We start from the raw sequence: 21623 nt of genomic DNA on the forward strand, positions 1-21623 counted from the left end.
ACTACACTAAAATGGTCTGAAAGTTTAATGAATATTAAGGAATGTTTAATTTTAAATTTTAATTAGGTTAATTGGTGAATCCAAATTGTCAATAGGTATGAATGTGAGTGTGAATGGTTGTTTGTGTAAGCAAGAAGTTGTCTGTGTAGCATTTACAGAGTGTGTTTGCAGGGAATGGGGTGAAAATTGCAAGCTCACCGCTTTTAAAACTAGAAAACTAGCTAATCAAAAGTTTAAGACTAAAGCCTTTCAAAAATGTATATTCAATATAATTTTCTGTCACACTGTCATGATCGCTTGATGGCAAAGGCAAAAAAGCTTTGTCTGGCAGTTGGATTGATCCAATTGAAGCCTTTTGAGCCTTGGTGGTTCCTGGGTTATTCCTGAGCATCCAAATCAATATCCAGTGTTTCTCAATTATTTTCTGTCATTCCCCCTAAAGGACAGATTTATTTCCTCAACCCCCGATTATATTTAGTCATTTATCTGTACTGAACAGACTGAGCTTGAAACTAAAACCGGGAAAATGTAACAAAACGGAGCACATATAAGCATATTCAAGAGTCAAATTGAATGTTGAGTACTATAAATTTGTACATGTTGGCAGGTCTGTATTGAAATGAAAGCCTCTGATATGATGCAGCATGATGAGAGCAGTCTACCGAGTAATCACTCAACTGATGACAAATGCTAAAGCTAGGGGACATTAAGGCCAGATGGGAAAGCTTGGGAATTTGGCTGTTTGCATCATCATTATCATCCAGGCAGAAACAGTAGTGTATTTTGCCTCCCGGCTCTGGGAAAGTTTTTCTTCCACAATCCACCACAGCTTGTCATCCCTGTTCAACCATCTAAAGATGCAGGCCACCACATCCTCGGTTTGCTGACTCCAAATTATCTACTGTGCAGTCTGACAGGCAGGTCTGTAATGAATGTCACATCAGATGAATGCCACTTTTTCCCAGGCCTCCTGCTGTCAAGAAAATTTGGTTCATTTTCACTAGGACGATTACTAATCTGTATATGTAAGGAAGAAGGAGGGGTCAGATTTCCACAGTGAAAAGCCTCTCACTGCTTAAGCACAGCAACCATTCTGTATGTGATTCTTCCAGTGCTTTACGTAGATGATCCCAGAATCATCAATCCATCTATTTTCTCTGCCGCTTATCTTCTCTAGGGGGTCGAGGGTATGCTGCCTGTGATGCCAACATGCTAACCACTCGTCCACTGTGTAGCGTCCCACAAGCATTCATTCATTCATTCTCTATGGCTTATCCTCACAAGGGTGCTGTAGTCTATTCCAGCTGTTTTTGGAGCGAGAGGCGGGGTACACCCTGGACTTGTCACCAGCCAATCACAGGGCACATATAGACAAACAACCATTCACACTCACATTCATACCTATGGACAATTTGGAGTCGCCAATTAACCTAGCATGTTTTTGGAATGTGGGAGGAAACCGGAGTCTCACACAGAGATAACTCCACACAGAGATAGCCGAGGGTGGGATTGAACTCGGGTCTCCTTGCTGTGTGGCCTGCGCACTAACCACTCAGTCGGACTGCAGCCCTCTCCCACAAGGGCTTAAAATTATTTCAATAATGAAAGAAGAACTACAGGCGGCACGGCGGATGAGTGGTTAGAGCGCAGACCTCACAGCTAGGAGACCAGGGTTCAATTCCACCCTCGGCCATCTCTGTGTGGAGTTTGCATGTTCTCCCCGTGCATGCGTGGGTTTTCTCCGGGTACTCCGGTTTCCTCCCACATTCCAAAAACACACTCACATTCATACCTATGGATGTGAGTGTGAATGGTTGTTTGTCTATATGTGCCCTGTGATTGGCTGGCCACCAGTCCACGGTGTAACCCGCCTCTTGCTCAAAGACAGCTGGGTTAGGCTCCAGCACCCCCCGCAACCCTCGTGAGGAAAAAGCGGTAGAAAATGAATGAATGAAGAAGAACTACCTTCACAGACCAAGAATGGAATCCGTGCACCTTTTGTGACAACGTTGTCATTGCTGCATGTCTGTTCTCAAGTCTATGCCAAAATACTGGTGGTGGATCAGATTTGTACTTGTAGCTTGTTGTTCTTGTCAAGTATTAACATTTTTTATTTTACTGTATAGCTTTAATAATGCATTAGATTTCAGTGTAACTTAGCAAAAACATGTGTAAGGAATTATTGATGATGACATTCTAAAATAGGGGTGTCAAACGTAATGGAGGGGCCGAGACACTTTACACTTTACTTATCTTTACAGCCGATAGCTAACACCTCCTTCAATTTGAGGGAAGGTCCTCATTGATTAAATCACCTACTGGACAAACCAGTTGGAGAGAAAACCCGCAGTGTCTCTGGTCTCCATTGATACATATTCTAAGTAGTGCAATTTGCAACATAATGTGTGTATGTGTGTGATTTGTGATAACAGGATACATAACGTGTGGGAAATGTACACTAAACGCCTTGAGTGTGTGTTTGTTTTCCGCCTCAATTGACGTTGCAGTTATTTTTATGTGTCAGTAGATGGCAACACATACCCAGCCAGAGTTTGTATGGTAGAACAATGCCATTTAATTTAATACGTCATTATCAATCATGTATCAAATGTATTTGCGTTTGAAAGCATTGATAACATCAGCAATGTTGATAGTCATTAAATGTGTGTCTATATGTGGAAGAGGAATGTATATACTTTATATATATCATGTAGATTAGATGTGACGCATTCAATTGAATGTGGCCACTAATTAAGACTTAATTTGTTACTACTTGTGTCCGCTAGAGAGCGACCAATGCCCATACTCCACTTTAAATTTAAATTTACAAGAACGTGATTGACAGGTTGAGTAAACCAATGACCGACCGACCTGTTGATTGTCTAACACAAAGGGCGGATACAACCAGAAGAGCATTGACGTGGTAGGTTGGTGAACCTTGGCGCATATTTTCCTACACGTCAGGAACCTGTTTGGAGCATCTAAATCTGAGTATGTATACGTGTGTGTGTTTTATTCGGGTTCGTATCGTTATTTTTACTTTACTGACCGGGGAGAAATTACATTGCTGTGTGTATTAACTTCACTAATTGCCTGACCTTGTCATCAGCAGCAGCACCTAGCTATCTTAAGTGTTCGTTTTAGTTCATGCTAATGCCGAAACGTGCCAGTTGTCTTTATTAATTATCTAATTCAACTAATTAAACGTATCAGAAACTAATTGTCTATGTACTTGGCATAATTGAGACTGTACATGTGGGTTTTGTCACGTTTTACATTAAAAGAAATCCCGCAAAATGGCGCCATCTAGCCTTTCTGACATTACATTAAAAAGGAAGCTAGTAGATTGATGAAAGAAAAAGATGTCTACTTCTGGCTATAAAGACTAACTCCAATTTTACTGGAGAAGATTTTACATGGGAAAATAGTGCCTTTGGTCCCCATTGAGTCAAGACAAAAGCTGTGATCTAGTTGTGTGTCGGCCATGAACGAACGAGTCAAAAGAACTAGTTCTTTTTTGTGAACAGAATGAACGAGGTCACCGCCCCTAAAATACCCGTTCAGTCCGTTTGTTTGCAAATGCTTTTTTTGGCTGGAGAGTCAGTTCACAGTTCCTTTTGCAGGGCGGGACTCTGCGTGCTTGATTGTCTTATCCTATCGTCGAAATGAACGGATCTTTTTGACTGAATTAACCGGAATTATCCGGTTCACTGAAATGAACGGTTTTGCCCACCACTACTTTGATTGACCCATGGACCTTGGCGATTACAACCGTCCAAGATCAAGACCTGACCAAGGAGGTGCATAACGCTGGTAAAGAGAAAGTTCAGAGTTTACTGTTTGGACGGTGAAAGTAAACACGAAACAAGTGACAACAACTTTCCTTTTAGTAAGAAAGCCAAAGGAATATCATTATGAACACAGATGCCTATATTTATACGGACAGGCAGGAGCATGAATTGATACGAGAAAATAATAGTAATATTGCTCCTTTCCCCCCCACCTCCCAGGTGTTGCAGTTAACTAGAATTATTGAGTTGACAAAATGGATCCAAACAGGCCACCTGACTTGAGTGATATGGCAGGCATTCCTTTGCGTGGACGCAGTAGAGGACTTGGTGCAGGACGAGCTTTAGGTTTTATCGCTCCTTGGGGTACCCAACAAAGTCAAGCACCCACTACTCTAGCTGGACGGGGTAGAGGGCTGCACCCTGATGATGGAGGACGCGGTCGGGCCAGAGGGTGGCTCTTTTCCACAACAGAGCCAAACAAAGGTGCATCAAGAGGAACAACCCTCCCTAGCAGGGAGCTACACTATGCAGAAACACCCAGTCATGAAACTATGCTGCAAGACCTTACGCAAAATGTCCCGACCATGAAAGAGGTAATTGGAGCCTGAATGCATCTCTGTTCAGTGCAAGTGTTTTTTTGTTTTTAAAGTTTTTACTTTGTTTACAGGATAATTTCCCGACACACGGTCAAGGATCTACACTGGTTTCCATGTTCAGGGGAATGGGCTTGGAGCCAGCACAGGGAAGAGTAACGTTACCCATAGGTGTGTGTCTAAAAAAAAAAAACCCTACCTCTCCTTTTTTTAGTGTGTAGTTACTGTGAAAATGTTTCAACACATGTCAATTTATCTTCAGACTTGATAATCCAACCACTGACTATTTTGTAGAAAAATGATTTTGTCTGCAACGTAGCAACTGTGAATTGAATTATGTTATGGGAAAAGTGGTGGTCCAAGAGGAGGCAAGAATGCCCCACCAATTCTGAAAGAGATGGGTTGGCTATGATCATATTATCAAACAGACTTGCATCAACGCTTTCTACTTTTAATGTGGTGTGTTGTGGTAAGCATGCTGTAAACACCAAACACTGCCCCCATATCGTTTGGGGAAAATGGGGGGGGCTAACAGCGGCAACATGACACACTGACTATAAATGCTGTTGTCTCTGACTGATACATGCGTCAAGCATAACCCAAGCTTAAATCTAAAATTTCACATGACCGAAAACAATAAGGAGCCATAGCAATTGCCCTATGGTGTTGCATATTGATACAGACTTGATCAAAGTCTTTCCAGAATATGCATTTTGCACATTTAAGGTTTTAAGTAGTGCGACTCAAAATGCAAAAGCACAAAGAGAGAGTGAGACAAAACTTGTAATTTAAAATAATAAACTGAAAAGGGTTGTTTTTCACCTGATTAAAAGTATAAGACAACAGGCTACAAAAGCCCAAATCTGCTCAAAATTCTTTGTCATGCAATCACACAGTCATGCCTTCCTGATGGCCAAACCTAAGACGCTTTCTCTTCTTGAACGTGATCAGATCATCGAGCTGCATAAGCAAAGCCTCTGGCAGCGTGCCATTGCTGCTGAGGTTGGAGGCAGTAAGATAAGACATTTTACATTTTTTGAAAGGGCTTGAGCATTACGGAACAAAAAAGTCAAGTGACCTGCGCTGAGCCGGAGGATCCGATTGGCTTTCCGCAAGGACACAGGGTCACATATGAAGGCCCTTACTGGTGCCGACTGCAGTGCAATAACCGTCAGATCACAACTGCGGGAAAAGGCTTTCAAAAACAAATTCAAAGACCTCGTCTCCTTCAATGCCACAAAACTGCCCGTCCATGTGTAGCACTGTTTAAAAATATAGAATAACATATAAAATCTAAAACAAAAATAGGCACATTAGGTTACTTATGACAAGAAGATTCCACTTGATGTTTTCTACCTGGCTCTGTGGGGGGTCCATCATGACCCTTCAGGTGGTGCAGGGTTGTCAAATGACAGCTGGTTACATGGAGATTACCGTGGGCATCCCTTATGACTGAGGGCCCTCGTCCGTATGGTAACAGCTGGGTTTTTCTACAGACATCTCTGCAGCTCACAATGCAAAGGACATAAAATGGTTTGTAGGTCAATCAGAATGACATGCTGTTGCTGACTTACAGTATTGTTCAACCTGTGGAGTTGTTAGTCATTTGTCAGTAAGAAATGCTGTGTAATGCGATGTCAGATGTCTGGTATGAAAACATCATCCTGCCAATACAGTATCGCTATTCTCATGTCAACTGTGAAGCTGAGTTGCCATTTTTGCAGGAAGAGGAGCAGTTGGAGAAACAGAGGAGTTGAAGAAGCCAAGTACAGATGTATGTGTGGCAGCCAGTAGGCTACAGATGAGGGGTGCCACGCAAGACGTGATGGGCAGAGGAAGCAGGTAGGACTGGCAAGATCACATGCTCACTTCTAATAAGATTTGTAATTTCTAATTTTTGTATATACAGTATTTCTCATCAGTTTACACCATTTACGCCAATTGCAAACAAACATTTTAAAACCTTAATATCACATGAATGAATATGATTGGAACTAGTAAAATTACTTTTGATGTTTTAGTCCTGAATGTGCTACGTAAATGGGCTCCTGTCATTAATTGGGAGAGGTTATTGTGATATGTCCACACATGTAGTAGACTAGCATGTTCTTTGTTTGACTTTTGGATTATTTTGTCCAAAGTCTTAGTAGTTTTCTATGGTAAAATGTGTCATGAATTCTATTGTGCATTTCTGAGTCTGTTGAGTAGACCCTGACTAATATATCGGTGGCCCGATATGACGTGACTGATTAATCAATATATGTGAAAAATATACCCAATATTATCGATATATAGCTTTTTTCAGTGCGTCTCTCAGTCCCCCTTGGAGATGAGGCAAAATAAACTTTTTTTTTTTACACCATGTATAGCTGTGACTTTGTAAAACAATATAACACCACAGTTTAGTGCCACGCTGTCAAGAATTTACGTTTACGTTTTAGAGAGCGTTTTAAAGTGAAGATACTGCATATGCAGCTATACACAGCCTACCTGTGAATCAGTTCACACATCCACGCATTAGTTTTGTTTAATTCCCTTTTGTATTAAGTCTGGTTATGTGATACAGCTTTTATTTTTATTTTTTTTTCACTGTTGTTTTCATCACCATTTGTTATCAGCAGCTGTTTGCAAATAGTGGCTTCAGATGGAACTTTTCACTAGCTCGTAAATATATCAATGATATTGGTAACGGGATGAGTAAAGTGTGGGGGTGTTACGTTAGATGCAGTGGTTAGCCAGGGCCAGGGAACACTACAATTTATGGCAACGCCTAAAAGTAAATGGCAGAGGCATGTTTTCATGCCTTATTTTCATTTGGTAGTCTTCTGCTTATTTGCGTTGAAATAGTATTTTGGGTATTATAAGAATTTATCTTCATGTACAGTATATCAATGCTCTTTTCACATACAGTATATTGGCCAATATACCGTCTGTATTGGCTTTTTTCAGCCCTCAATATCAGCTCCAAAAGTTCCATATCGGTCGGGCTCCAGTTGAGACTACAGGTTGTGACATCAGTGGTGTCAGAAAAAATCAGTTTAAAAAGTAAAAATTGTGAAAACACTGTTGATGAACTGTAATTTTTACACTGAACTGTAGTTTTTAAAATCATGAATCAAAAGTAATTTGCACTCAGAACTGAATGAATATGGTCTGTCTTTTACAGCTTTCTTGGTCAAGAAATCCCCCCAAAAATGATGGGGCTCGGAATAGCAGCAATGCCCCTGCTTGGAATGGCACGAGGAAGTCCTTTACGTTCTTCTCCGTTTCCTCTTGATACTGGTTCTACTAGCTCTGACCCTGCAGTACATGCTCGCTGTCAGATTGCTGACACAGGTAATCTGCCTCAAAGTGTGTGCACGTCTGTCACACATTGTCTAGTCTTCATGTGTACTGGATGAGAGAACATCAGAATTGATTCCCTGCTGATTTTTTTTTGACATGAAGTCAGTTTTTGTTAGCCTTATTTTAACAGAGAGCGATAACATTTTTTTAAATGCCAATTTTGTTTAGGAATTGGGCCCCCACTGTCCACTGCGCAGGTAGTACCAGACCCCACTGAACCAGGAAAGAAAGAGTTTAAAATAGAGACACTCCGGTAAGAGGATTTGTTATATTTTTTTGGTTGTTGCCTTCTTAATGTTAAACTACAACTATGTTTTACCGCATTATATAGTCTGAGTTATTTAATTAGCAATATTACAGTACTGTATTGTTTACATAGCAATATCAAAGTTGCTAGCCTACGGTTGTGGGCACCATCACTTTATGTTGGCTTGTAGATCAGTTTATTTTCAATTAAGGCAGTAGAATGAAATGGTTTGTAATGTTATGGCTGAAATTGAATGCCAATATTCATGTACTGCTGTGCCAAAATATGTTGGTTTGTGTGTTTTAATGGTCAGTGCACCGCTCAACAAGGCTGGATCCAAAGGAACTCCGATAACTATTGGCTCCAATCACATTTCAATCCACTGCAAGAACAAAGCTGTTTATCAGTACCATGTGACATTTATGTAAGTATCACTCACTATGGCCTTTGTTTTTCAGCAGACTTTTAAACACAAGTGCAACAAAGTTATTTGTGTACTGTGTTTAGATGTACTTTGCTGTATTGTGCATATTAAAATTATGCCAACAATTAAGGTTACCAGATACGGTGCAGATCGTATGACAATACGGTGTGTGTCTTTGAAGTTTCTTTTCAGTGCTTCACCTTCTGCATGCTACATGCCATGCTTTTCCACTCTCTGCTGTGGAGCCATTTAACACATGGGAACGATGCAGGCCGAGCGCTGATCAAATGCACCTCTGCCACCTTGTGGCCATTTTTACAGCTTAAAACTCCACTAAACATGATCTATTCTATTTACTTGCGTCATCACCTCTGCTTGCCTCTTGTGCAACAACACAAAGACATATTTATATGTATTTTGGTAGCAAATGAAAAGATTTGAGAATTTTATTTTTAAAGCTTGTGTTTTAAAGTTTGTCATTGAAGGGTAATTGTGGGTCCCACAGCCAAACCATTTCAGAACTGTTTTAAAGTATAAAAGTGTGTATATACATAAAGCATATCTCCTGCATTTATTTCTACATGGAGGAATTAACAGAGTAAAGAATCAAAATCATCCACACACTTAACCTGTATGGTTGTCATAGGACACTTTATATATTTTACTGAATATTTGAAAATGTCCAATTTCAGACCAAATATTGAATCCATGTCAATGCGATTTGGCATGATGAAGGATCACTCTTCAACCACTGGGGAGGTCATGGCATTTGATGGCTCTATACTCTACCTTCCTCTACAACTGAAGAATGTAAGTATACAAAAGGTTTCACACCTGTGGCCATACATTTATATGCACGCACAATTCTGTGGCCCCAAGCATGTACAGCATAACCCACAAATCCATGTTATGGTAGAGAAGTACATTATTATTTTAATAATCGAGTTTAGTAATGAAGTATTCCACCCAAAATGTTTGTTGATTAATCGGATAAAACAAAGACAAATAATAAGAAAAAATAAAACATTTGACTAAGTAATGAAAGGCCAATTGGTTGAATTATTTAGTGTTTTATTTCTTAAGTTGACATAGTACATAGTGTAAGTGGTGGTTATGTTTAGAGCTATATATACGATATGCAATTTGCACACAGAAGAAAGAGATGTCTAACTGGTGTGAATGAAGCAGGCAAACCGATTAAGTAAATGCTATAAAATGCTAGATTTTAAATGTTTTTTTTTACCTTGTTCCGAACTCACAAGAGACTGTTGCATTGAACTGAGTCGTGTCCAAGTTCCTTTTTATTGCGTGATCTAGACTTCTTTAGTTGAAAAGGTTGTTTCTCGGTTCAGTGGCAGTGTACCTACATATTCATGTTCAATATTGGGCTTCCAAGATGGTCACCTGTGGCTCATACTATGTGCAGTGTGGTGTCTTGCCCTAACGTCTTGGGTAGCGTCCTCCGTCCACTTACCTTCATACTGCGCAGGAGTACAGCGGCAGCATAAATCCCTGATGCTCTGTATCCCTACAACCAACCATTCTATCGGTCCACTCCTGTGTGTTAAAGTGATATAAAATATTCAAATATTAATTCTATTTTTGAATGGATTTAATCTAAAATAATAGCCTTATAGCCTTTGATGTGGCTTTGACACAGGGATGCTCATGTTTTATAGTTTTTTTGTTCTGTTAGAAACTCTGTGGTAATGTCCTAAAGGTAGCATGTGGTTAATGCACAGGAGGTGGTTCTCAAGAGTTTCAGAAGAACTGACAATGAGGAAATCCAAATAAAAATTCAGCTGACAAAGATTTTGCCACCCAGCTCTGATCTATGCATCCCTCTCTACAATGTTGTACTCAGGAGGTAAGCTTTTTAATTATCATTTTAGAAAAAACTATTTTTTTTAAGTACATTTACTTTGAACGTCCGCCCCCCTCCCCTTCTCACAAGGATCATGAAAATACTTGGACTGAAGCTGGTAGGGAGGAATCATTATGATCCAGAAAGTGCAATAGTTCTTGGAAAACATCGGTAAGTAACATGTTAAATTGTTGTCATAGGGGAATCATTCAAATTATCCTGTGTCATTTGTTTTCGTAGCCTGCAGGTGTGGCCAGGCTATTCAACCAGTATCAAACATACAGACGGCGGTCTGTACTTGTGTGTGGATGTCTCTCACAAAGTCTTGCGTAATGACTCTGTACTGGATGTCATGTGAGTTAATGCTACAACAACCATTCACACCCACATTCATACAAATGGACAATTTAGAGTCTCCGATTAACCCTGTGATTCCCAAACCTTTTTTTTGCAGCACCTCCCTTTTTGGAGATGAAAAGCTTTCAATAAATACGCTTAGCTTGCAAACATTATTCCTCTGAATCAACATGAACAACAAAGATGATGTCAATCACTTTCACAGTTCAAAATTAACAATGGCGAGTTTAACAAGAATAAACAAAAACCCTAAGTTTTTGTTTTTTAAAGGAGAAATTGTCACAGCTGCGGGAGAATGCGGTATGCACTTGTACACGCTTATACGCAGAATACACTTCTAATAGTAAAAAAAAAGCAATAGTAATGGTGGTCAATATACCGCTGTAGATGATGATGATGATGATGGCCGTGTGTAAGAGTCAAGTTTATTTATATAGACTTAATCACAATAGTGTCTCAAAGGGCTTTAACAAGCTGGCAAGTAACGACATTCCCTGATCTGGACCCCCAACCAGGCAACGAATAACTCATAACTAATTTGAGGGGTCACGTGTCATGACCCCATTAGACCTTACCGATGCTATAGAACACTAAAATGCTAACCCTGCTTATGAGAGACATCTTGAAGTAACCTCTTTTCGGACTTTGGACTGTCCAGTCTCTAATCCTCGGATTTGGGATCCAACACATGGCTGTATGTTAAAAGCGGACTTTTTAAAAACATAAACTACAGTTTATTATCAACTCCTTTAAAGTTGAGTTTGCAGCTTGCTGCACAACACCGAAAGTCTTTCTAAGCACTGGTAATGTGGCCAACCACAGTGGAGTAGCCGTGCCTGGAGGCAGCTGTGGGTGGAATACATTTAAATAAACCGTTTTCACTGGAAGCATGAAATCTAAAGAAATAAAGCTGGAATAGGTTCTGATTCTGGAAGAACTAGAAAGCTTTCTGTGCTGGTTATGTGTAGGTGCTTTAAAGGAGTCCACATCTAAAAATAAAATGAGCAAAATACGTCTCCTTTTAAAGTAATTTTGAACCGTGAAACACAAAAGCATTAACTTTTATACATTTCCTTGATATTTTAGCTTGACTTCAGAATTGTTTGACTGCTGAACTGTTCAAGTTCTGAGGTTATACTGCATATTTTGAATGCCATAGTATGTGTGTAGTAGGGATCGACCGATGTGGGTTTTTTTTTCAGGCTGATGCTAATACCGATTTTTTTTTCCAATGTGTAGCAAACTACAAAGTGGTAGTTTATCCACTTGATGGATCTTCTGGACTCTTTGTATTGACACAACGTCCCATGCAAACACATTCTGATACCTGACTTTTTTTTGTATTGAAATCTTACCCCATATACACAAAGGAAATATTTGGTATGTAAATTTAAAAGGATTTCCATTGAATTGTTTTCTTTTTGCCAGGAACATTCTCTACCAGCAAAGCAAAGAGAAATTCAGAGATGAATGTACCAAGGAACTAGTTGGTAGTATTATCATCACCCGATACAATAACCATACCTATCGCGTCGATGCCATTGAATGGGACAAATCACCCAAAGACACCTTCACGCTGATGGATGGTACAAAAACTACATTTGTGGACTACTACAGGTACTTTTGAGGTTATCAAAAGGAGTGTCAGTTTTTTTAAGTTTCAAATAAGACCTTTTTTCAACATTTATTGTGGAATGCACTACAGCAAGAACTATGGGATTACCATCAAAGAGATGGACCAACCTCTTCTCATGCACCAACCAAAGCAGCGGTCCAAGCCAGGAGGAAAGGTTATTTTTTCAGTCTATTTTATGTACAACATAATCTACAACATGGAATATCATAATATAATCATATGGATTACCTTTTATCCATACTTTAATTGTCTTTTTAACCGGAATAAGATCCTTAACACATTGCCATATTGTTGCCACATGTAGTAATTTAATAACACTTACTAATTGCAGCAAGTCATTACTGGAGAGATCCTCATAGTACCTGAGCTTTCTTACATGACTGGAATCCCAGAAAATATGAGGAAGGATTTCAGAGCAATGAAGGTAAATTTGATCAGCATGTTTAGAATTGTTTTTTAAGAATGAACAAATTGATAAATGAATGCACAAGTATGTGTATCAATGCGCCCTAGGAAAGATACTGTTTTAAACCATCAAAATACGGCAAGATACTGCAACTATTACGTATTATCACTATACGTGTTAATGCATTATCACAGCATGTATATCAATATTTTATTTATTTATCAATAATTTTTTTTAGGTCTTCATAGTTTGAAATAGGTGTATCCCAATGACGTCATTGTTAGCTAGCTCATATTAACTCGTTTTCATGTGTTATAATGTACAGAAAAGGGAAAGAAATGTACGTTCATGTTTCACAAAAGCATTGTGAATGATGGGCAAAATTCCAAATTTGATGAGAATGTTCTAGATTACATACCTGTATTTTTCCATGTTTGTTATGCATAATATCTTTGTGTTTGATTTATGTACATGTTTTAGGACCTGACAATGCACATCAATGTAAATGGTGAGCAGCACACACATTCAATAAAGCAACTTCTGAAGAACATAAGCACCAACCCTGACAGTCTGAAGGAAGTCACCCAATGGGGCTTGGAGTTTGTCTCAGAAATTCTTCTGGTAAGGCCATACTATTGGCAGATGATATTCAGCTTATTTTGCACTAAAACGTGTAAACGGTGAAGGCCAGCTTGGTTAAGTTGAATTTCATTACGTTTCAGGTGAGGGGTAGAACACTGCCTATTGAAACCATTTGCGTTCAGACTTCATCATTTACCACTGGTGCTGATGGGTCTTGGTCCAGAGAGGTTGTCAGGCTTTCTTCAATCAGCTCTGTAAGTGACAGGCATGAGTAAAGAAATGAAACCTCGAACAGATAAATATCTCCTGTGGAAGTTTGACTCTGCTGTCTCATTAGCAATATGCTCACCTGCAAAACAGCGGCATGTGTTACTTAACGTGTTGTTAATTGATTGGCAGGGTAAGGTGGGTAAGTCAGTTGATGCACTAGACTGCTTTTGGGGATGTCATACAACATGTAAAAAAAAAACACAACTATCCCTTTTAAAGGGCACCTATTATGCTCAGTTTTGGTTTTCGGAATAGGTGCATATTCTGGAAGTATCTAGAGCTGATTATTTTGTGTGGCTGCTCTATAGGAGTCCACAACTTAATATAAAGGGTTGAAAAAAGAGCATAAAAGGTTCCCTTTAAGTATAACAACATAGTAGTGGGTATTCCACAGGTGGCTAATAGATCTAATGTCTGCTACATCTTTTCACAGTTTCATCTTGGTGTTTGTCTTGTATTTATTTTTTCACTTATTGACAAATTATTCTTTAAGATCCCCCTAAAAATGTGGGCCATCTTCTACCCTCGTCGCTGTGCAGACCAGGCTGAAGAGTTGATTTTGACCTTCAACAAGGTGGGTGGCCCTCTTGGTGTGCAAGTGGATCGTCCTATGTGTGTGGAGCTGAGGGATGATCGCACAGAAACATATGTCAAGAGCATCCACTCTCGGCTCACTAGTGAGGTAAGATGTTATACAAGAAATGTTTAAAAAAAAAGAACTGCTTAATGTATAATTCAACCCAACCCATTCATGTTTTAACAGCCTAATTTGCAGCTTATAGTGTGCATCTTAGTCGGGAACAGAAATGATCTCTACAGTGCCATCAAGAAGCTTTGCTGTGTTACAAGTCCCATCCCATCACAGGTAAAAGGAAAAAATTAGAAGCAAAAAATTGACTTTGCCTGTCACGTTATAAAAGTTTGCTGCAAAGTATCATCCATTTTGGCTCCATTTTTCATTCAGTTTGAACCACTAGTGTATCTGTGTGAGACATTAGCTCAAAACAGAAGTTACCTGTATGTGTGTATGTTTTTGCAATGTACCCAGCGACACACAGTCACCTCTGGGTGCACAGAATTTCATTTATATATGCTGACCAAAAGCTTCATTAAGCACGGACTGTCGGGAAGGCATATATAAAGCTTTCACACATGTTATTGTAGTCAGCCATTTTCATCTATTTATTCTTCCTATAACTTCTTATTCCGTCGAAGTTTTTGACTAGTCCATTTCTTAACCAATTCAAACAAATCCAAACCACAACTGAGCTACGTTTTCAGACTTTTGAAAATATTCCCATATTGTGTAATTTCATATTTTCTGTGAAAATGTTCCAATTGAAAATGAATGGGCATAATCATAGTGATGGTGTCAGATTAACAAATTATACACCACCAACACCAAGGAAATGAATACAGGACATCTACTGATACTAATAATAATTAATCACCATCAGCAACTATCTCAAATATGCCCATTTATACTGTATTTTAATGAATAGAAAGGTCATATGTATTTGTATGTATTAAGAGCTCCAAATGAACTGAATGTCAGTCAAGCTGAAATACACCACAAAGAAAATTGTACATCTGAATTACCTCTTTAGGCGCCAGTTTTTTCAAGAAAATATTAAGTTTTGATATTAACATTTCACTGTACATTATCTTTTGGGAGAAACACAAATCCTCTGGGATTCCCATTCCCACTGAGAATGTGAAAGACAGAAAGGAATTATAAAACAGTGTCAGGCTCTGTGGGACTGTGAGAACGCTCCACTGTGTTCCACTGTGCTATGACCACAGAACCGTCGGACCCGAGGTGTTCTTACTCCAGTGCGCATGTGTTAATAATGCTTAAAAATGTTAACGTAATTCATGAAATAAATTAGTTAACACATTTTTACAGCCCTAGTGTATATATATATATATATATATATATATATATATATATATATATATATATATATATATATATATATATATATTCTTGACTAATTTGTGTTTTCTGGTTAGGCCATCAACGTCCGTACAATTTCCCAGCAGCAGAAGTTGAAGAGCATTGCTCAAAAAATACTCCTGCAGATGAACAGCAAATTAGGAGGAGAACTTTGGACTGTCAATGTCCCCCTGGTGAGTCCCATGCTTTGCACCAACACCTCTTTACAGTAATTTCAGTACAGCGCTGAAATTAGTAGAATTACCTTGTTTTTCAAAGAATACTGTGAGGTTTCAGCATTTTATTGCATGTTATTAGAAACAGAATGTTGGTTACCTGTGACCTAATGATTTGGGAAGACAATTTTGTCCCTCCTATATTGTCATTGCAATTTAAATTATTCCATTTAAGATTATCCTGTTGTTTTTTATGAACACAAAGCATGGGGGGGGGGGGGGGGTTACTTTTTGAGTTATTCCCCTCCTCCTCGGCGTCACTCTTCACAATGCCTTCAGCTCCTACTGCTGCTGGTATGTTTCACATGAGGATTCGGAATGATGGGCAAAATTAAAAGAAAAAAATGCAGTTGCCCTTAAACTTTGACAGCCCTACTTATAATGTACAAAGCTGTAATAACAAGCCTCACAGACAAATTGTCTTTTGTGCAGTTAATGGTTGTGCCGTAGTGAAACATGCTTTTCACTTCCAATAGAAAAATTTGATGGTGGTGGGAGTTGATGTCCACCATGACACCAGCAAGGCTCACCAATCTGTCATGGGCTTTGTCGCAAGCATGAACAGGTAAATAATTTGCCCCTTTGTTCGGTTTTGCATGTTCTGTATATTCTGTCCTTCTGTGTATGATTGGTATTGTTTATGAATAGTAGTTACTTGGGTATCTTGAAGGTCTAAGTTTTTTTTTTCGTTTGTTTGTTTTTTATAGCGCACTGACTCGTTGGTACTCCAGAGTAACCTTTCAGAGACCCAGTGAGGAACTCATCAATGGCTTCACTGTTTGCTTATTGGCTGCACTGCACAAGTACCATGAGGTATACATCAATATTGATTGATGATTTTTTTTTCTAATCTAATGTAAGTTACGTCGCAATGACAATGGCCTCTCCTTGTCACTTGTATGGAGGTACAAACAAAATTGTACAATCCGCACATATAGAATATATACTGGACGATAAAAGGGGTATTGGAAAGGGAAGAACAAGAGTAGAGCGGAGGAGGAAAAAACTAGGCTTTGCCTGCAGAGGGGTTCCAACTCTCTTCCATCTTGAGCTGGACTCAACTGCTGTAGCTTTCTTCAGCTGTTTGGGTTCCAGCCCAACCCGCTGGAGGAAGTAACGCAATAATTTTGCCAGGAACCCACAGCAGCCCACTTCAACAGTGGTGGTTGCGTGCCACCCTTTTGAAACCACTTCATCGCTTAGGTCTTGGTACTTGACTTTCTTCAGTTTGTGGAACTTGGCTGGCCTGTCTTCCCAGGGCACCGTATTCTCAGCGACCTATAATGGTTTTCGTGCTCCTCGATATCAGGACCATGTCTGGTCGGAGCAGGGTCACTGCCACGTCCTGTGTGAAGACAAGCTTCCTTTTCGGGTCCACGGTCGGCTCCCAATTAGAGGCAAGGGAAAAGGGCAGGTTCTTGGCCGAGGTAATGGTCCATGATTCAAGGTCATTAAATATGGACGCCACATTCATAAGCAACTTAGCATTGACCATTCATGGTGAAGTGGAGAGAGCATGGTATGGGGTGTTGTTGCATATGCATGTTTAGAGAGCAGATTAAGCACAAAAGGTGTGAATGTGTGGGTATGTCACTTTTTATAGGTCAGTATATTTTTGGTCTGTACGCACAGTTTGGGTTTCTGGCGTTCAAAGACTTTTAGTCAAATTCCCATGCAGTTTTTTGTCAGGTTTGGGCCCAGGGCAATGCCTAATCCCAATCAGCAAAAGACTTGTTATGATTCCGAATAGGTAGGTGTTTTCGATGTCTTCAAAGGAAAGAATCGCCATAACCCTTCACTTCCCCCGACTGCCCATCATGTAACTATCAGTGAATATTCCGTCAAGGCAAACAGTTTCCCCGAACCTTAGGTTCTCGTTGAGAAGATTTTGTCAATTGCATGAAGAGACCACTTAATCAATTTAATGATTTAGAGAACAATGTATTGTAGTAACAATTTGTATTCTATTAATATTTTTCTCTATAGATGAACCACAATTTGCCAGAAAGGATTGTGGTATATCGGGATGGAGTGTCTGACGGACAGCTTAAGATGGTTGAGCAATACGAGATTCCACAGCTGATCAAATGCTTTGAGACATTCCCCAGCTATGAGCCGAAGCTTGTCTTTATTGTTGTCCAAAAGCGAATCAGCACCACCCTTTATTCCTGGGTTGGAAACAGCTTTGGCACACCTTCACCTGGAACTGTTCTGGATCACACACTCACTCAGAAAGACTGGTCAGTAATTAAGTCTTTTACATAAAAGTCTAAAATTGCAGCAAGATTGTTTTAAAAATATGGCTGCCATCAACAACGCATGGGGCTTGAATCTATACACATTGCAGTGAATAATTTTTTTCATTCTTTTTTTTTTTTTTTTAGACCTTTTTATTTTTCTTTTTAGTTTTGCCAACACCGGGGCAGCTAATGTCCACCAAAGTAGAAAAGAAACTGCATGTCATAATAGTGACATCCCAACAGAAAAGTACTTCACAAGCCATTAAAGTGGCTGAGTAATGGAATTCCTTTCTTTAATTTTTTTTACACTTATTTTATAAGCATAGTCTGTGCTTTTTGGGTTAGTAAATAAAATGACCATTAAATGCCATTAAATTTCTGAAATTAAATTTTGTCTACTAATTGAGAAAGTGATGTAGCCTGGCTTACTTTTCAAATGGGATGTCAACATCTGCACACATTGCTACAAAATCTTCAACAAACAATGCCCATGCTTGTAATTTAAGAAAGATGTCACCAATGTAATTTAATTCAGTCAGTCATGTCAGTATAATATATTATTTACACCCTTATAGTTTGTTTAGAGAACGTGGAATGAAGTGTCCTTTTAACAGAACCTGCATGCATGTTAGCGGCTTACATTAAAGCGGTAAACAGTCACACACACAGTCGCACTAGTATGCTCTGCTATACTCATGTAATCCCACTAGGTTGCATTCACGCTCCCTAGGAGGACCTTTTTGCCGTCATTTTGACATGTTTATTTCAGTAGAGCATTCCTTCGACAAAATACTTCTCTATACAAAACGTTTCTTCTTGGCGCTCCTGTTGATGCGAAAGTCATAGGTTCCTATTTCAAACCATTAAACTAAAGTGCAGCTGTTAAAAGTTTGTCTTCCTTTTCCCCACACAGGGTGGACTTCTATCTTCTGGCACATCAAATTCGTCAGGGTTGTGGACTTCCTACCCACTACATTACCCTATACAACACAGCAAACCTCATGCCAGACCATTTGCAAAGGTATCTGGAACCTGTTTACCCTAATATGATTCAAAATACTTTTAAAATTTGTTGATTTTGAGTGTGTGTGTGTATGTATGCATGCAGAAAACAAGAGGAAAGGCTATGTACACGTATGTGTCTGTGAAAAAAAATGTTACCAAAATGAGTAGCTCTTGGCCATTTCCATTTTGTAGCTCTCACAAGAAAAAAACTTTGTGAACGCTAATAAAGACAGTAGTACATTTACACTGCATGTATGTGATCGGTATTGGTATCGGCCGATTTCACACATTAATTATCGGGATCGTTATTAGCAGCATAAAATCCTGATCGGAACATCCCCAGTACATACTGTCCCAAAATGCAAAATGATTTCAAAATTGTGCACCCAAGTCATACACATTCCTGGATGTTTGACAGCCATTGTGGCCAGTGATGCATATTTTGTTGCTTTAATTAAACAACCAAAGGTCGGCATACATTTTTGTCAATATACCAGTATCTAAGCATTCTTTATTAACTGACTTTTTTTTTTTTTTTTACCACCGCAGGTTGACATTCAAGATGTGCCATTTGTACTGGAACTGGCCAGGCACTATTCGTGTTCCAGCACCGTGCAAATACGCACACAAACTAGCATACCTCTCAGGCGAGTACCTGCACTCTGAACCAGCCATCCAGCTGGCAGACAAGTTGTTTTTTCTTTGAATATTATACTCTGACTGTTATACTTGTTCTACTGTTTTAAAAGAAATACTTCTGTTAAATTGTGTTGTATGTTTAAAAGAAAAGTTAACTACTAAGGTTAAATACTAAAGTTAGTGCTATTGTACTTTGTTGTTTTATTATGTATGTTTAATAAAAAATTGTTAAAGGGACTTGGTCTTTTTTTTTTTTTACTATGTTGGATAAAAAATATTAAATTTTTCAAAAAAAGACCAATCCATACACATCTTAGTCAAACAACAACTATGGTGAAGCTGCATTGAGATACAGTGGGGGGAATAATTATTTGATCTCTTTTACCAAAACATAAGTAAACAACTCTTCATTTTGTAACATTCCCATTTGAGTATGCCTTACAGGATACCGCAGTATAAATGTACTGTATAAACCAAGTATAATATAGCAAGATTAACTGTCTCATCTGCACCGTAGGTATTGAAAAACCAAGGTTCCACTGTAGTCACCAGAAGGAATTTTGATCCATTGATCTTTTTTTGGTGCATATAAAGTTTTAGTGGAGAAACTCTTGTTGGCAAGCACAGAGGTAAGATGTCTCTTTAGTTAGTTACCAGTATTGCACATGAATCAGGAGGCATTTTGGCCCACTCTGACAGCTTTTAAGAGATCTCTGGTGCTTTGGATGTGCTCTCTGGACTTTTTCTGTAGTGACATAACATAATAGGAAAATTCAACAAAAATAGCTCAAGTTGAGACAGAGTTGATCAAGGTAAAAGTAATGGTTACATTGGAACATATCACATAGTAACACCCCCACCCATACGTTTCATATCAATTGCAATACATTTGTGTCTCCCAACAGCGTCAATGTTGTGTACTACACTAAGGCGCTCTGTGTTGCTAAACCTCTAATTAACCAGAAGCCAAGGAAAGGAGTGTTCCCACCTTCAGCAAGAACTATTGTCAAACCACATTGATTAGTTAAGAGACAGACTATCTGAACAAAACAATCTAATCCTCATCCCTTGCAAGAACACAATTAAACTCAGCTAATCTTAAACGTGCTGTACTCCATGTCTTGTTAGACATGGCTTGACAAAAACACAGCCAATGCTGTCCTGATTGAGTCTAGTCCTCATTTCATCTTTGAAACATGACAAAACCAGAGGGGTGGGTGTACCATATTCGGGGACAACATACTCATCCATAAATTGACATTTGGGCTTTTTTCTTTTGAGTATATGTTACTCAAAATGGTGTTACAACAGACTTTCATATTTTATATTACCAGTTACCTCCACCACAGCACTGAGACAGATCTGGTCAAGGTGAGAAATGATATCTGTCTGAATAAAGATGAAGGCAAAGTCTCACTAAGTTGTGGTAGATCTGAGCGCTGCCTTTGACGCAGTTGACCATGTGATCTTATTACGGAAGTTAGAAAACTGGGTGGAAATTTGTAATACTGCTCTACACTGGTTCAAGTCCTATCTGGAGGACAGGAAGTACTTTGTTGGAATTGGTAACTATGTCTCAGTTGCCAGGCTATGACCTGTGGGGTTCCCCATGGGTCAATCCTCGGACCCGTATTGTTCGTTCTGTACATGCTTCCTCTAGGACAGCTAATACGCAGCGACAAGACTATGCAGACAAAACTCAGATCTAAGTGTAACTAATGGCTGGTGAACATTGTCCTGCAGATTTACTTTGTCACTGCAAAAAGCAGATCGGCGGGTGGATGCAAAACAACTTTCTCCAGCTAAACTCGGGTAAAACTGAAATCATTGCCCATAGAAACAAAAGAAGTTGGAGTCTTATTGCAGACTGACAGATGAGGCAAATGCACTTCGAAAATGACATTGTAAAAATCAGCATGGTAGTGGTAGGTCTTCGGCTTTTTACTTGGTCCGGCTTTTCCACTCATTTTTATCCCTCTTACTCTTACTCTCCTGTTTAGTTTAAAATGTCCATACTTTCCGCATAATATGACAGTAATTTTATCTTAATAC

General features: G+C 39.1%; 1 protein-coding gene across 2 annotated transcripts; it reads left to right on the forward strand.

Annotated features, from left to right (window-relative positions):
• The first annotated feature begins 2799 nt into the window (after nucleotides 1–2799).
• On the forward strand, nucleotides 2800–19802 carry piwil2 (piwi-like RNA-mediated gene silencing 2). 2 transcript variants are annotated; one of them, XM_058070157.1, is made up of 24 exons: nucleotides 2800–2923; nucleotides 4011–4384; nucleotides 4459–4555; nucleotides 6109–6226; nucleotides 7551–7720; nucleotides 7898–7982; nucleotides 8290–8400; nucleotides 9093–9210; nucleotides 10143–10267; nucleotides 10355–10435; nucleotides 10505–10618; nucleotides 12050–12238; nucleotides 12327–12411; nucleotides 12589–12681; nucleotides 13144–13284; nucleotides 13386–13499; nucleotides 14009–14197; nucleotides 14279–14380; nucleotides 15529–15645; nucleotides 16164–16252; nucleotides 16395–16500; nucleotides 17674–17927; nucleotides 18841–18948; nucleotides 19482–19802. In XM_058070157.1, the coding sequence occupies exons 2-24, from the start codon at nucleotides 4046–4048 to the stop codon at nucleotides 19636–19638; spliced, it is 3102 nt and encodes a 1033-aa protein (XP_057926140.1). In that variant the 5' UTR covers nucleotides 2800–2923; nucleotides 4011–4045; the 3' UTR covers nucleotides 19639–19802. The 2 variants fall into 2 exon arrangements, with proteins under 2 accessions (XP_057926140.1, XP_057926139.1); XM_058070156.1 differs by having other exon boundaries at nucleotides 2853–2991.
• The last annotated feature ends 1821 nt before the right edge of the window (nucleotides 19803–21623 follow it).

Source organism: Doryrhamphus excisus, chromosome 4 (assembly GCF_030265055.1).
Source record: "Doryrhamphus excisus isolate RoL2022-K1 chromosome 4, RoL_Dexc_1.0, whole genome shotgun sequence".
NCBI lineage: Eukaryota > Metazoa > Chordata > Actinopteri > Syngnathiformes > Syngnathidae > Doryrhamphus > Doryrhamphus excisus.

Bases quoted from the DNA above. Each gene is read 5' to 3' on its own strand.
- piwil2 (XM_058070157.1), top strand. From the start codon at position 4,046: ATGGATCCAAACAGGCCACCTGACTTGAGTGATATGGCAGGCATTCCT. The intron at 9,211-10,142 runs GTAAGTATACAA...GTTAATGCACAG, and splicing joins TTCCTCTACAACTGAAGAAT to GAGGTGGTTCTCAAGAGTTT. The intron at 16,501-17,673 runs GTATACATCAAT...TTTTCTCTATAG, and splicing joins CACTGCACAAGTACCATGAG to ATGAACCACAATTTGCCAGA.